The sequence below is a fragment of the Lissotriton vulgaris genome, chromosome 3_1 (genome assembly GCF_964263255.1).
Source record: "Lissotriton vulgaris chromosome 3_1, aLisVul1.2, whole genome shotgun sequence".
Lineage (NCBI taxonomy): Eukaryota > Metazoa > Chordata > Amphibia > Caudata > Salamandridae > Lissotriton > Lissotriton vulgaris.
Window position 1 is genome coordinate 855,735,213 of NC_141689.1, and position 15,357 is coordinate 855,750,569.

General features: G+C 41.0%; 1 protein-coding gene across 1 annotated transcript; it reads right to left on the reverse strand.

Moving 5' to 3' along the window:
• Positions 1-581: 581 nt before the first annotated feature.
• On the reverse strand, positions 582-2,469 carry B3GALNT2 (beta-1,3-N-acetylgalactosaminyltransferase 2). Its single transcript, XM_086961158.1, has one exon. It carries the CDS (start codon positions 2,467-2,469, stop codon positions 895-897), a length of 1,575 nt encoding a protein of 524 aa, XP_086817284.1. The 3' UTR covers positions 582-894.
• Between the last annotated feature and the right edge of the window lie 12,888 nt (positions 2,470-15,357).

Below are 15,357 nucleotides of genomic sequence, written 5' to 3' on the forward strand. Positions count from 1 at the left end.
AAGCAGGGCAAATGGTTAACTTAATCATGTGCTGAAGCAAATGGGTAAAATGAGGATACTATCAAGAGTGTTCAGATCATTTTGGAGTCAATTTAGAGGGGGATGGAAGATGCTGATCTCTCCTTTTGCATCTTGCACGCAGGGCTATTCAGTGACCTGGAACAGGTTTTCACCTTGTTCTGTACCCAGGCTAGGGATTGGACACAAAAACAATGACTTCATGTGTATACACATATAGGCTAAAAAAAAGTTGTTTTAAGGCAGTTTCCAGATCACACCTGCAAATGGGCAATTGTTCAAAGTGCTTCGTTACACAAAACACGATTGCCTTTCTGTGTACGTCATAGTGTACTGAAAAAAGGTAAACGTCACATAAATTTCGGCAGCAATGACCGACCTTGCCCGTCGAACACTTGCTGACATAAAAACATAAAAGAATTTAGTTGTCTTTGTCTGTAACAACATGGAAGTAGAGTGACTCCGGAAAACTGGAATGTTAAAGTCTTCTCAAACTTTCCGGATTCATAACATTCTGCACTAACAGATCATATTACAAAAGTGGACATATTAACTAAATAGTAATCTTGTGGTGCTACCACATTGGCGTTTAATTTTATTTGTTTAGTCATTGCGGTGGCCAAACAGCATTGCAAACGTTTTAGAACAAGAAGCCAAATCAGTCGTACCAGTTAAAACCGCCAAATACTAATGCAGTCCAACAATTTGAGATATTTAAGCATGATGTGTTAAATTACATTGGGCAGATTACAGATGAGAAGTCCTCCAAGGAAACGGCAACAACGTTTTCTTAAACATGTTCATATTTCAACAAAATGTTTTACAAATAGTTTGTTTTCTAAGTTGCCAACCCCGGCTATTCACGATCTTTGGTAGTCACTTTTCGCACGCACAAGGGTTTCCACACAGTTCCTTTTGGTTCCAAAGTTGTATTAGTTCTTCTGGAGAGTACTGAGGGGAAGACAGCATACCCGTTTCACATTTCTGTTCACACAACCAGAGACTGTCCTGGTATCTCAGTGGACCAATGGCTGCCATCCAAATACCCATACTGACATCTTCTCCCTGGTAGGTCTTCAATCTTTCTGAGTTACTTGCGAGCCACTCAACGATATCTTTGGACATAACATATCCAGACCCACAAGCAAAGGCTGGATAAGCTACACTTCTATACTCCAATTCTTGCCACTTACCCGTTCTATCAACAGCCCAATTGAGTCTAAAGTTGCCCCACCAAACATTAGGCTGGTGTACTTTTTTGCGCACAATACTTTCAAAAACGTTCTCCATATCGATGTAGCAATCATCGTCAGTTTTTAAGAGCAAGTCAAAGCTGATCGTCTCCCCCACCCACCTATAGAAATGAAGGAGCTTCGAAGGAACATTTCTGTACGTATCAACAACGTCGACGAAAACGATATCCTGATACGTCGCACTCTCCTTCTGCAACAAGGCTTCCTCCTCCTGCATTGTAATCAGGTGCTGTGCCAACCTTTCAGGGCGGGTGTGCAGGTTCTGCAGCAAAGCATCACCCTCGTGGATAGTGTAAACAAAGCCACCTGCCACTCCCTCCACACCCTCGGTGAACTCGTAGGGCAGCAGACCCTCATCCACTGTCAGCAGTCTTAGCACACCACCGCCATCGTTGACAGTGACTGCACGGGCGGTCTCGGCGAAAAGACCTGCAGGGTCGTGGCTCTCCCATGTCACTGTGCCCTGGAAGCCTTCTGGAAGGATGAACTGTTCAACTGGTTTGTACCACAGGCCGTTCACCTGCACACCTGGGCTTGCTGGGCTAAAGCGAGCCGTGAAGAGGGACTCCTCATGCTCCGCCTGGAAGAGCCGCACCGTGACATTTCTTTGGAAGGCCGCGCCCACCTCCCCTTGGTGCAAGACCCCTAGGCGTGTGATTACCACGGGATGAAATATCTGAAAGTGCACGTTCACTACTGGCTGCGAGGACAAAAGACCAGCGCCGTGGGGCACGCCAAAAGCTTCTATCTCACGTCCAAGCACTGGGCGACTGATATTCAGAAGGCGGCACGAATAGGGATCTTCGCGGTCCTGGACAGGAACTGCACAACCGCGGGACCCAACAATAAAGCGCACTAATGTGCGGGGACCTAGCACTGGATGCAGGGAGAGATTCTCCAGCCAAGTACGGCGTATTGCCTGTCGCTGTTCACGGTTGCTGCGCGCAGAGAGTACACCCACCACCAGTTCATAATGCCTCGGCCACCCCGGGAGAGAAGCAGCCAACCCGGGCCAGCTGAGCGCTACTTCCGGGCCCTGCAGCCAAAGGTGGAATGCCACGGCAAGCACACAGGGGCAGAGCAGTAGCAGGCCGCGCATCGGTCCTAGCCGCCCCCTCTTCACAGCCCTGCAGAACTTTGCCCATAACCGATGGGTTATCCTTATTGCACTTAGCTGGCAGCCGCCATTTTCCGGCATGGAAATTTCCCATCGTGCCTTGCTCTGCCTTTCCAATTGGCTCAAATTAAGCAAAGAGCTAGACTAGAATTGACAATGCGGCCATGTTGGGAGTAGGCGAATGCATGAAGCCATCAAAGGAAAGAGGAAGCGGACCGAACGGATCCGCCCCCTTTTCCTTTTCATTAGATGGATGTGTTTTCTGATAACCTCCGAGGGCTTTTTTATTCAATACGTTTACAATCACGCTACATTATATTTTAAACGCCCATTTAATTATATTGATTCTCAAGTCTTTTCAATATTTTAAATGTAATCGTATAGCATCCTGTTTCAATTAGCATTACATGTAATGCCTGCTTTCATGATATTTCCGACTATCTAATGAAGCCGACAAGCTCGCAAAGGACCCTCATTTGTAGCCATAGCTGCCAAGGTTTCAGACTGATTATGTGTGACATTTTCATAATTTGAGTGTAATTATGAGTGACATTGAACAACTATGAGTGACAATTTATTGCGAGCAAAATCATGCAATGGAGACGAGGGAAACATATACATATCAGAAACTTCACCCATTGGAGTAAAAAGAAACTAAGATCTTTAAAACTGCTTCAAAGCACCGGAAATGGAAGGGCACTAAGCTAGTAAAAAGTAGAAACTCACAGCTAATCCTCATAAAATACAGTTTTGCTAGTTTGCGTGATTTATTTATTTATTTATTTAATTTATTTATTTGAAGAGTTTTATATAGCGCTAGCTAGACCCGGAGGTATCAGAGCACTTTGCATGAGGAATCGTAGCATTACAAGTTACAAATTACATCTGTTACCAGCGCATAGTGAAACATAGGCAAAACAACAATGTTACAGTAATTCGTCGAAGGGAGGGGGAGGAAGGAGACAGGGCGGGGAGACGGGGAGAACAGTGCCCAATGTCCGGCTGGGTAGGTGACGGCAGAGGTGGTGAGCCAGGGTAAATCTCCTCTATAGCTGTCTAGCAGCTCCACCGGGCATCGGCCATGTAGCCCAGGTCTCGGCGGTCAGGGAAAAACAAGGTTACAATCGTTACAGTTGCATAGTCAAACACAGAAGAAACAAGAACCCAATAGAGGGTATGTAGGGGGGGTGTAGTAACAGGGGTCTAGGAAGCAGTACAGTTCTGGCAGATTAGCAGTGGTAGAGAAATACCTTGTGGGGGCCCAGGAAGTAAGAGTAAATGGGCCCATAGCTCAGATGGGGTCACATAGTCATTAAGTCCAGTGCCAAGATTAAGCGTTAGGTCATCTCGGCAATAGGGGGGTACTGTGCAGCTTCGCGTTCCATGCCTCTGTCTGTGGTATCTGTAGTCCAGAGCGAACCATCCATGCGATTGGGAGGAGTTTAGCAAGCTTCTGCACTATCGGGTCAGAACTGTTACTAGACAAAACGCTGATCTTGCTCCCGCACTCCATTACTATTCCAGTCCATTTAACCTCATTCATAACTAGGGTGTCTTCATCAGACTAGGAGGAGCATGGGGGTGACTAGGTTATGCTCTGTGTGAGTCGAAAATATTAATTACGAAAAACATGCCTTTAAGCGAAATGGAATTGTGGTGGTCTAGGATAGTTGAAGCACATGCTGTAGAGATCATCAGATGAATGAACTGTGCACAAAGAAACAGCAAGAGTGTGTGACTCACCTCGCCTGCCTGCTAGTCTAAACAGGCTGTACAGAGAGCCATTATCACAAAAAATACCCAGGAGTCAGAAACATATTCTACTCACAGACAACCAGTTACACGACAAAAGGAAAGATTGTGGAACAAATGTGGTTAAACACGTAAAGCCATTAAGACAGAAATACGTGCAACACAAAACCAAGGTGAGAATTTTCCCATCAGTTGTCTCTCTGTACCACCACTATTACATCATTTGGGTTCTCCTTACCCAGGAGTTAGTGTGCACACAGTCACACAAGTTGTGAAGAAAGGACTGTGCGAGTAAGAGTACTCCACAATTGTTATTACGCTAAGTGGTGTCAATGTGGTATTACAACTGAAAAAGCAGTGCAAGTGAAATTAGTGAAGTGAATAAAACTAGGTGAGACTGAGTAGAATGATTAATTTTTAATATTCTCTCTCAGCTCCCTAAGCTTAAAAACAATAGTGAGAAGTGAAAGAAAGCAGATTTAACAGGTGAGGCGCTATCCCCACAGAAATTGGGTGAGTGATATCATGCTAACTAAATCATAATGACATGAACACTAGAATATCACTACAATAGAGTGTATTCTTTGACAAATATGTTTGTTTCTTCTCATTTTCTTTCCGTGTTTGCATGACTATTTTAGATTGTGGAGGAGAACCTGCACCTGACAAACAGGTGATATAATCTCTTTTTTATTATTTTTCACATAAATTCACAGCAGTAGCAACATCTAGGTCCTGATGAATGCAGAGGATCTCGTCCTCACATGCAGAAACATGTCTACCACTCGCTGAGCAGATATTATGTTAAATTTGCTTTCTTTCACTTCTCACTATTGTTTTTAAGCTTACAGAGAGAAAACATCAATTGTAAAAAATACAAACAAATAAAAAAACATTACATACAACAAAGCTAAGGAGAAAAACACTTCCTAATTTAAACTTAATAAAAAATATTGACAGAAATAAGATGCAGACAAAAATTCGTAAAGAGCCATGCTAAATACCTCACATATTTGGCCAAATACGCTGGAGGAGTAGACACCCTCACAGACCTTTGAATAGGCTCAGTATTTTTGGAGGAGCCCGCAGGATTAGTTCCCAAACGGGTTTTCCCATGCAAAAGATGATCCCGAATCAAATCATCTCTAACCACAACAACTCTGGTTAAGTTCAAAATGCGATAATTACTGGTCTTGACCACATTAATAAAGACTTTGATGACCTGTATAGGTTTCAGAAACCCTGTAGCAGAACCTTTATTGCAAGGATTCTTAACTAAAACCCAGTCACCCACTTTATGAACAGTCCTCTTAAAACTCTTCCTTAGGTCATAAAGCTGTTTAACAGCTTTAATCCTTTTTAGCCTCTTCTGACCTCCAATCACACTCTCATTATACTCATCACAATTCGATTGCATGTCATTGACCCAAGTAGGTGTCACTAGTGTGTTGCCACGGCTACCCCTGAATAATTCAAAAGGAGTTTTCTTGGTAATAGCATGAGGGGACACCCTGTATGCTTCCACCTTTTTGAATATTTCTGTCCACCAATCCAAACTTGCACATTTTGCCATCTCTATGGTTTCTTTCAGCACACGATTAAAACGCTCCACCATTCAATTTGTCACTGGGTGATATAATGACATTTTTTTATGCTTAATGCCACATGCACACAAAAACTGTTCAATTTCTCTTGAAATTAGCTGTACCCTATTGTCTGCAAGAATGACATTAGGTATCCCCTCTCTAGCCATAAGTTCTTCTGAAAATGCCTTCACATGCTTGGTTTCTACACCACGTGTAAAGGCTATTTCTGCCCATCTAAAAAATAAATCAACAAGAACTGGAACATATTACTCACACCAGAGGAGCGGATGAGACCAACTATATATAAGCCATCTTCTATCCATGGACCATTAGGGCGCTGCCTTATTACCATGGGTTGGCCCTTAGACTTTGCCACTCTTTCACTCAATGCACACTGAACACAATCTCTGATAATACGTTCCACGTGCAAATCCATACCTGGCTACTAGTAAGACAATCTGAGTCTCTCCTTTGTCGTAGATACACCTTGATGAACTGCATGGGCTAAAGAGATGAGTTCCTCCCTAAGGGATACTGGAGGAACCAGCCTCATCCCCAAGACCAGTAGGCCTTCTTGCTCTGAAAGTTCATCCTTAACATGCCAATATTTTTCCACCTCTTCATCTCCTATAGGTTTGACATTCCAACATGTCCTCACCCAATCCAAAACTCTAAGCATAACACTATCAGCAGCAAGGGCTTCATGTCACCTTTCTTTGGCAATGCTACCCCCTTTTATGAAACAGACTACTTCATCAACATGTCTTCTATGTTAGGATGTAAGGTAAAGGATAACGATCTAACACCACGTTTGTTTAACTCTCAGATCAACACACACTACTTTACTTCACTCTCAACAGATAAACTTTTGTCATCACCATCTACAAACCGGGACAAAGCATCTGCTACCTTGTTCTCAACACCTGGCAAATATTTAATCTCAAAGTCATACTATTGTAACGCCACAACCCATTTAGTGATTCTACTAGAAATTGCATTAATACCTTTAAAAAAAAAATCTCACATAAGGGTTTGTGGTCAATCCTTAATTCAAACACGCAGCCCCACAAGAGATTCCTCAATGTTTTTATAGACCAATAAACTGCGAGGGCTTCTCTGCCCAAAACAGAATAGCTCATTTCAGCCCCCTCAAACTCCTTGAAAGTAACATAATTAAGTCATCGTGCACTTGACTCCTTTGTAATAAAACAGCACCCAGTCCTTTCATTCTAGCATCAGTTATCAGAAAAGACTTCTTTTTTGGATCAAAACTACTCAATTTTGGTGCACAAGTCAATCTCTCCTTTAAATTACAAAACTCTTCTTCACACACTTTTCCCACACAAACTCACATCCTTTACAAAGCAGAGTTCTCATGTAAACACATAGGGTGGCAAAACCTTGGACAGATTTACTGTAGTATTCTGCCATTCCTAAAAAACGAATGAATTCTATTTGTTAGTGAGAGAATGCAACTTGCGAATGGCATCAACCATATCCTCTTTGGGCATCACACCACCCGCTGAGAAAGAATGCTCTAAATTGTCAATGGACTCCCTCCTAAATTAAAATTTCTCAATCTTGACAGTCAGATAAAAAAATTGAGTCTGCCCATAACACTTAAGACCCTCTCATCATGCTCCATATTGTCTCTCCCAAAAATCAATATATCATCTTGATATATTCTCACACAAGTTAGTCCTTTCAAAAAAAATTCTAAAGTTCTCTGAAAACCGAGGCTGCTGAGACCAAACCAAAAGGAAGTCTGACAAAATGATTAATCCCAAAGGGAGTCACAAACACCGTACAATCCTTAGAGTCCTCATCAAGTTTAATCTGATGATAGGCAGATTTAAGATCAATGGTGCTAAACACCTTGGTACCCCACAGTAGCATCAACATGTCAGCTATCTTAGGTAAAGGATAACGATCTACCACCACATCTTTGTTTAACTCTCAGATCAACACACAAGCGTAAATATCCATCAGATTTCTTGGCTGCTACAACAGGAGCAAGGCATTGCATTACTTCCACTTCTTCAATAATACCATCTGCCTTTAATCTCTCCAATTCAACTTGCACTTGTTCAGGCACAGCCCAGGTACGTTAAACACTTTACAACATGCTGGCTTTGCACCGTCAACCAGACGAATGTGATGAACATAATGTTGTACACATCCTAATGTTTCACAAAACACTTAAGGAAATATCGCTCTCAACATTTGTATGATATCCTCTGACAAATTACCTTGCACAGTACATACATTCTTTACCTCAAAGTTTTCTTTCAATTTAATAGGTGGTGATTCATTAAGATCTAAAATCTTCCCGAGGTCTCTCTGGTAAAACCAACTCAAAATTCTGTCAACCTTTTTAGAAATGTATATTTTCGAATTAGTAAACCTGCCCTTGTATTCCACAAGACCCCAAAAGTAACCAAACAACTTAATTGGCTCACCCCCATATGCACAAGGTCTCATATCAGGTCAAAAATACTTTAGTTTCATCTTGGACCTTCTTTAAGTAATACTCCTTAGAAACTATGGCGATTTTAGCCCCTGAATCAAAAAGAACATTGGTTGTTCCACCTTCCACCAAAATTTAATCAATTGGGCTACTTCTACTTTCAACATTTTTAGTAATTTCTAGTAATATCTGCCCACATTCTACACAAGAAAGGACATCATTTGAACAAGCAACATCATTATTAATTTCATTTACCCTTCCTTTGAATGTCTTGCCTTGTAGTTTACAGACAGCGGCAAAATGGCCTATCCTCTTACAATTACTGCAAGTGACTTTACTAGCTGGGCATTGTTAATCATTGGCCAAATGACCTACTTTCCTGCAACAAAAACATCTACCTTGAAAGGTGCTAGACTTTTCCACTTCATCAAAATTACTTTTCTTTTTCTCATATTCTTTTTGATCCTTTAGAGATTGTTTGACAACTTGAACAGACTCTTTCTTGTCACCTTCTTTTCTTATGACTTCCACACATCTGATGGGATGTTCAATCCTTTTTGCAATAAGAAGAACATCCTCAAGGGAAGAATCAGATTTTTGCCAGAGTTCAACCCTTACACTTTCAATGTTGCACCCCAACATAAATTGGTCCCTAATCCTTTCATCAAGAGTGGAACCAAATTTGCATGTTGAAGCTAATTTTCTCAAACTAGTTACATGGTTTTCTATAGTCTCATCCTCTAACTGACTCCTATGACCAAAATTGTATATTTCGGGTATGATACTAACTTTGGGTAAATAGTGTTTGTCCAATTTAGCAATACAAATTTCATATTCATTGAGGTCCCCATCATGAATTTCGGGCAGATGATCAAAAACCTCTTGTCCCTCTGACACTAGACTATGTAGCAGTAGAGCCGTTTTCCTTTCTGCACTTAGGGAAGAGCCACACACCCTGGCATATCTTTCAAAAACTTTACGCCATTTTAGCCATCTAATAGGTGGATCACCAGGAGATGACAAAAAGAAGGGTGGTGCAGTAACATTCTGCACATTGGATACAGTCTCACAACATAAAAAAAAACCACTGAAACACCAAGTACAAACAAAGAAATATTTATGAGAAATAGGTAACAGGCATAGAGAATTAATACAAATGAAATTGTAAAATACATTTTATGGCAAGACTGGAGGTTCCTATTATGCTTTCTAGTCTTGCTTTTATTTCAATAGCAGCCTAGAAAAGCACTAAAAACTACAGTTCCCAGAAGGCCAAGCAAACGGCTGACCAATGGGAACACATGTAATCAACAACAGTAACCAATGAGTGAGCAGACCCAAGGTATTACGTTAATTCTGACTGCGAACAGCCCTCTTTTCTTGCTGCTCACAGTCAGATAAGTACCTCTCTTACTTATTTGGGATTTGTTTTGTGTGCGCATGCTTCCTTTTATTTGTTGTTTCATGGTATCTCAATTGTTTATTTAAGCGCCATTACCCTTCAAAGCATTGTATTTCATGACCGATATCGCACTCCCCCGCAGGTGCCTGTAATTACACTCTCCATTTCTTGCCACTCGCTCGTGTTGATGCTTGCTCTAACGCGTAACGCGGCGGCTGTTTCTGCCGTTTTCTTAGCGTTTCACTAGCCTTGGTGAGCTGGTATCTCTTGAGCTGCCGCACCTCACATTTTCATTGTGGTTCTCACCGGAGCTCCGTCCTTCTGCTTTCCGGTTGTTCTCTACCCCAGAGGGTGTGGTTTCTCCTCCCCCTTTTCACTGTTTTGACACCCATTAGCGGTTCGCAACTTGGTTCCAGCATTTTTTCTAACCTCATTCCTTTATTATGGAGATCGACAGCTTCCCCAGCTCAGATATGCAGAATGATGAAGGGAAAGCCTTAAAAAATGTTTTGAATGTCTTTATTAATTCCTCTGTAGAGCATGCAGTGGAGGCCTCTATGAAATGCTTTTCCAGTGATATGGAAAATTCTATGCTGTCTCTGATGTCCAAAGCTTTGGCCCATTCTGCCGGGGATAGCAAAAAGAGGAAATTGGTACCCTCCAATACCAAACATGGTTTTGCTGATGCGTCACGCATGGTTAGTGAGGTTTCCTCACGCAAGGTTGAGGATGCAGTGCCTTCCAGGCCTCGTTCCAAGAAGTGGAATTCTGTTTCAGATGGTAAATGTAAAATTAAGTCAAAAAATGTGGTGGTACCTAAAATTCTTGTAATTTCCCATATTTTGGACACAGACGATGATATGAATGATGCTGATGATTTATTTGAAATATTTGATGTCACTGATCCTCCTTCCCTCCTCATAACAAAATGAAATCTGATTATTTTTCCTCCACACCTGTTTTGGACTCTGAGGGTGCTCCTATGTTTGACCCCTCCTCTATTTGCCATCCTAAATCCACGGAGTGATTCCCGGATTCCCATGTTGGTAATTACATTTCTGCCAGACTTTGTTTTCCTTTGGACAAATCTACCAGGTCAAAACTGAAGTCGGAATGTCCTAAGCCTTCTCTGGACTCTAATATTACTATTACTTCGACTATTGATCAGCCTTCATTAACTTTCTTTTCCAAGTTTGGCAAAGATCCCCGTAAAGGGGTGGGTAGGGCATGGTCCACTTGTCAAGACAAGTTGTTGGACGTCGTGGGGCCCCTTGCTTGCATTTTTGACTTGACGGAATCAGCTCGCTTGGATGGCACAGATTTGGATCTTCAGGATATCTCCTTATGGGTACAAAGGGCCTTTTGTCTCTTAGGAAATGCCAATTTGGCAATTATTCACGAACATCGCAATGGTCTCCTTACTAAACTTGACCACAAAGAGGCTAATTTGGCTACCCTAGACCCTGGCATTAAGTCCAACAGCCTTTTGTTCAGTGATTCCTTAGTAAAAGACAAGCAAGTTCGTCACCACTTTTGCTTTGCTTGAAAAAGCCCAACAGTCTATTAAGAATGTTTTTCTCCTCAGGTTTTTTGACTGGCCGGCAGAGGCAGGAGTCACTTTGCAGGCCGTTCGTATCAGAATCGAGGCTCCAGAGGTTCTTCCAACTCCAACTATCAAGACTACAAACCCCAATTCTACCCCCAAAGAGGTTGAGGTTTCAGAGGTCGGGGACAGAAGAGCTTCCACAACCATTCCCAGCAAGGTAAGTCTCTAAGATCCTCCCCTGGTTGGGGGTCGTTTAAGACTATTATTTAAAAAATGGTGAACTATGACCCCAGATCCTTGGGTTCTAAACTCTATCCGAGGTTATCTTATAGAGTTTTACGCTCCACCTTCCCAAACAGTTTTCCCTCCGTGTCTTGTCTTCTCTTCTGACATGGCACATCAAGTTTCAATAGAGGTTCAATCTCTTCTTCACAAACAGGTAATCCAGATTACTCCTCTAGATCCTTCCGGTTTCCTCAGTTCCATCTTCCTTGTGCGCAAGAAGAACAATAAAATGCATCCTGTCATAAATCTAAAGTGGTTCTACCAATTTGTGGTTTACCGCCATTTCAAAATGGAAACCATTATCCATCTCAGGGATGCTCTTCATTTAAACAATTGGATGATCAGAATAGATTTACATGGCGCGTATCTTACGATTCCTATTCATTCTGCTCACACAAAATGTCTTCAATTCCAATGGTTAGGAGTAACCTATCGGTTTTGCTCCCTTCCCTTCGGCATGTCATCAGCACCATGGTGCTTTACAAAGTTCATGAAACCAGTGGTGACATACCTGAGGTTCCTCAGGATCAGGTTAATTATCTATCTCCCCGACATCTTGATTATGAACCTGGACAAATTAACTCTGTTATCACATTTAAGCATCACTCGATCTCTCCTTCTATATCTGGGTCTCCTAGTAAACCCCAAAAAATCCATGCTCATTCCCTCTCAGTGCATCGATTTCTTGGGTTTTCTCGTGGATTCTTCCACTGCTTCTCTTCATCTTCCTCAGTCAAAAGTCTCCAATATAAATTCAGAAATTTCCCATGTGCTTCGGACCTCTCTGGTCTCACTCAGATCTCTCGCAAGGATTGTAGGTCTACTTTCCGTTTCCATTCAGGCGATCTTTCCAGGTCCTCTTCATTATCGTGCCCTCCAGCGCCTAAAGATTCAAAATCTGTGTTAAGGCCTGGCTTATTCCGATCTCATTTCCTTGGATCAGGAGTCTCATCTAGAGCTTCAATGGTGGATAGACCATATAGATGCGTGCCCTTAATCAATATCCAATCGAAGGTAAACCAGCGGGTGTATACCCCCTTATTTGTCGTTTGCTAAGAGGCTTCAAATTTTCAAAACCTCCGTTGGCAAAGTACTCCAAACTATGGGATGTGAATTTAGTTCTCAAACCCTTTATGGCGGGCCAGATAATTCAGATCTTTTGTTAAAAATGCTTTCTGCTAAACTTACTATGTTGTTGTGCTTGGTTTGTATCAAATGTGTTTTTGATGTTAAAGTGAGGAATGTATCCTCTCTCCAGTTAACTCCTGCAGGAGTGATGTTTCACATTAACAAGTGTACAAAAAAAAATGCGATCTCTGTTTTTTATCCCTATTTTCCTTCTCAACCTAAATTGTGTGTGGGTCAATACCTTAAGGTGTATGAACAACGAACCTTAGATCTCAGAAAGTCCTCTGATTCCCAACTCCTCATCTCTTTACGCAAACCTCATAATCCTGTCACCTCTGCTTCTTTGGCTCGTTGGGTTCGCTGGGTTATGTCCCTGGCTGGCATTGAGGTTTCTGTCTTTGGGGCCCATTCCTCCAGGGGAGCCATGGTTTCCCAAGGTTTTTGGGAAGGCTCCAGATTGAAGGACATTCTGAGATCAGAGGATTGGTCCAATGACAATGTGTTTCGAATGTTTTATTGTAAACCTGTTATAACTACTGGTTCTTTGGTTGTTGATTTGAGCAAGCATAATAGGAGCCTCTGCTCTTGCCATACAATGTAGATTTTCCTTTTAATTTATGAGGGAAAGTCTTAATTTTATTAAACTTTAAAAACAACAAACGTCCCAAGTCGGTGGACAGAAAGGATTGTGTCCTATTTTAGTGTTGGTTAAATGGGCATGGTAATTGTAGGATATAATATATGTCAAATGGGACGGGCGTAAATTCCGCGGGAAAGGCAAAGGTACAAGTTTGTATGATTAGTTATCCTTATACAGAAAATGCGCACTATAGTCTCTAGAATAGACACGGGTAAATGACAGATTCTCTGCAGTTGCTTCAGATACCTTCAACAAGTATTACAAAACTGATTACGACTTTTTAACAAGTATTACAAATTTAATTAAAACTTATCACCACATGTGTTTGGTAACAATATATAGATTTTATTACACTTCATAAATTTACAGTTTATCTTAAAAACAACTTTAAAACCATTTAGCAATAGACATGATCATCACAATAATTTTTGATAAAATCACAGAATCAAAAGGTCGACGCGGCGTTTCGGCTTTCTTTATTACACCTTCATCAGGACTGATTCTAAACAATTAAAATAATAATAAAACACAAAGTTACCAAACAATTGTGATTGGGTGCTATATTGTTCATCTGTCTACTATCACATTTCATTTTCCCAATTTAGTTTACTGCTTTTCATATTGGTCTACATCATTGCTCATCATTTAAAACCACATGTTCTGTATCTGCGTTTTCTGTTTTCATTGCTTAATATTGACAATCATTATTTACACATTTTTTACACTCCTCTTTTGCCTTCCCCTTGGAAATATGTGCAATATTAGAACAATCCCCATGCTGCCATCACTAAAAGTAGTACGCCATCTCATATATTGACTGCATACCTTGTTATTCCAAATGGAATTATTGCCCATATGGAAGGAACTAGTTGGTTCAATGGAGAGTCCTTTTTAAATACGGACGTTTGGTAGGTCGCAATTTGCTGGTAATATTGTGCAAAGTTGCGCTGTCTCTAAATAAAGACATATGAATACCAGTGACTTATACATGTTAATGGTCATATTTGAGATGCATTGGGTGATAAATTTCATTGGTACATACCTAGTATCAGAGGGGTAAATTCAATTTCCTCTAGTTTGAGAACGTTTTATTTATGCATTTCATAGGGGACTTGATTACCACTTTCTGTCCCTGTTGATATAAAAAGACAATGCCCAGGGTTATTTTAAATTGTTCTTCCCCTGTTTATGTATTATGGAATAATTCTCTATGGTAGACAAAATACCTTTATATAGGCTACGGTCCTGCCGTGTTAAGCTGCCAGAAGGAGCCACCGTTTTGTATATATTTTCGGCAATGTTCTCCCTGCAAAGTTAAAATTAATGTAGTTGATGTGAAGCCCCAATTTCTTGTTTCACTATCTTAATTTTATTTAAGAGATTCCACTGTAGTTGCACTCACCATAGGAGCCGAGTGAACGGTTGCTGAGATCCAAAACCACTTTCAATTAGGTCAGGATGTGTCAGATGCACGATCAATATGTTCGGGATTAGCCTCCTCAGGTTGTTGATCTCTGTAGGGGTATGGATACCATTAGTTTGTCTCCCAAACTTTAATTTACTATCCCTTCCTTACGTTTGTATGGTGTTACCTATTTTCTTCGTTTGACTAAACTATACTTTAAGTCTCATTCATTTAACTCATATGCCTTCAAGGACTAACTCCGCCTTCTATTCATATGTTGTTTTACTCTTAACAATAACTTCTAGAGTTAAGGACTGTTAATGTTAGTCGTTTTTATGTCTACGTGATGTGTTCTCCTCAACTCCTTAGGAATAGGTTCTTGAAGTTATTGTTAAGAGTAAAACGCTCCTATGGTGAGTGCTACTACAGTGGAATCTCTTAAATAAAATTAAGATAGTTAAACAAGAAATTGGGGCTTCACATCAACTACATTAATTTTAACTTTGCAGGGAGAACATTGCCGAAAATATATACAAAACGGTGGCTCCTTCTGGCAGCTTAACACGGCAGGACCGTAGCCTATATAAAGGTATTTTGTCTACCATAGAGAATTATTCCATAATACATAAACAGGGGAAGAACAATTTAAAATAACCCTGGGCATTGTCTTTTTATATCAACAGGGACAGAAAGTGGTAATAAAGTCCCCTATGAAATGCATAAATAAAACGTTCTCAAACTAGAGGAAATTGAATTTA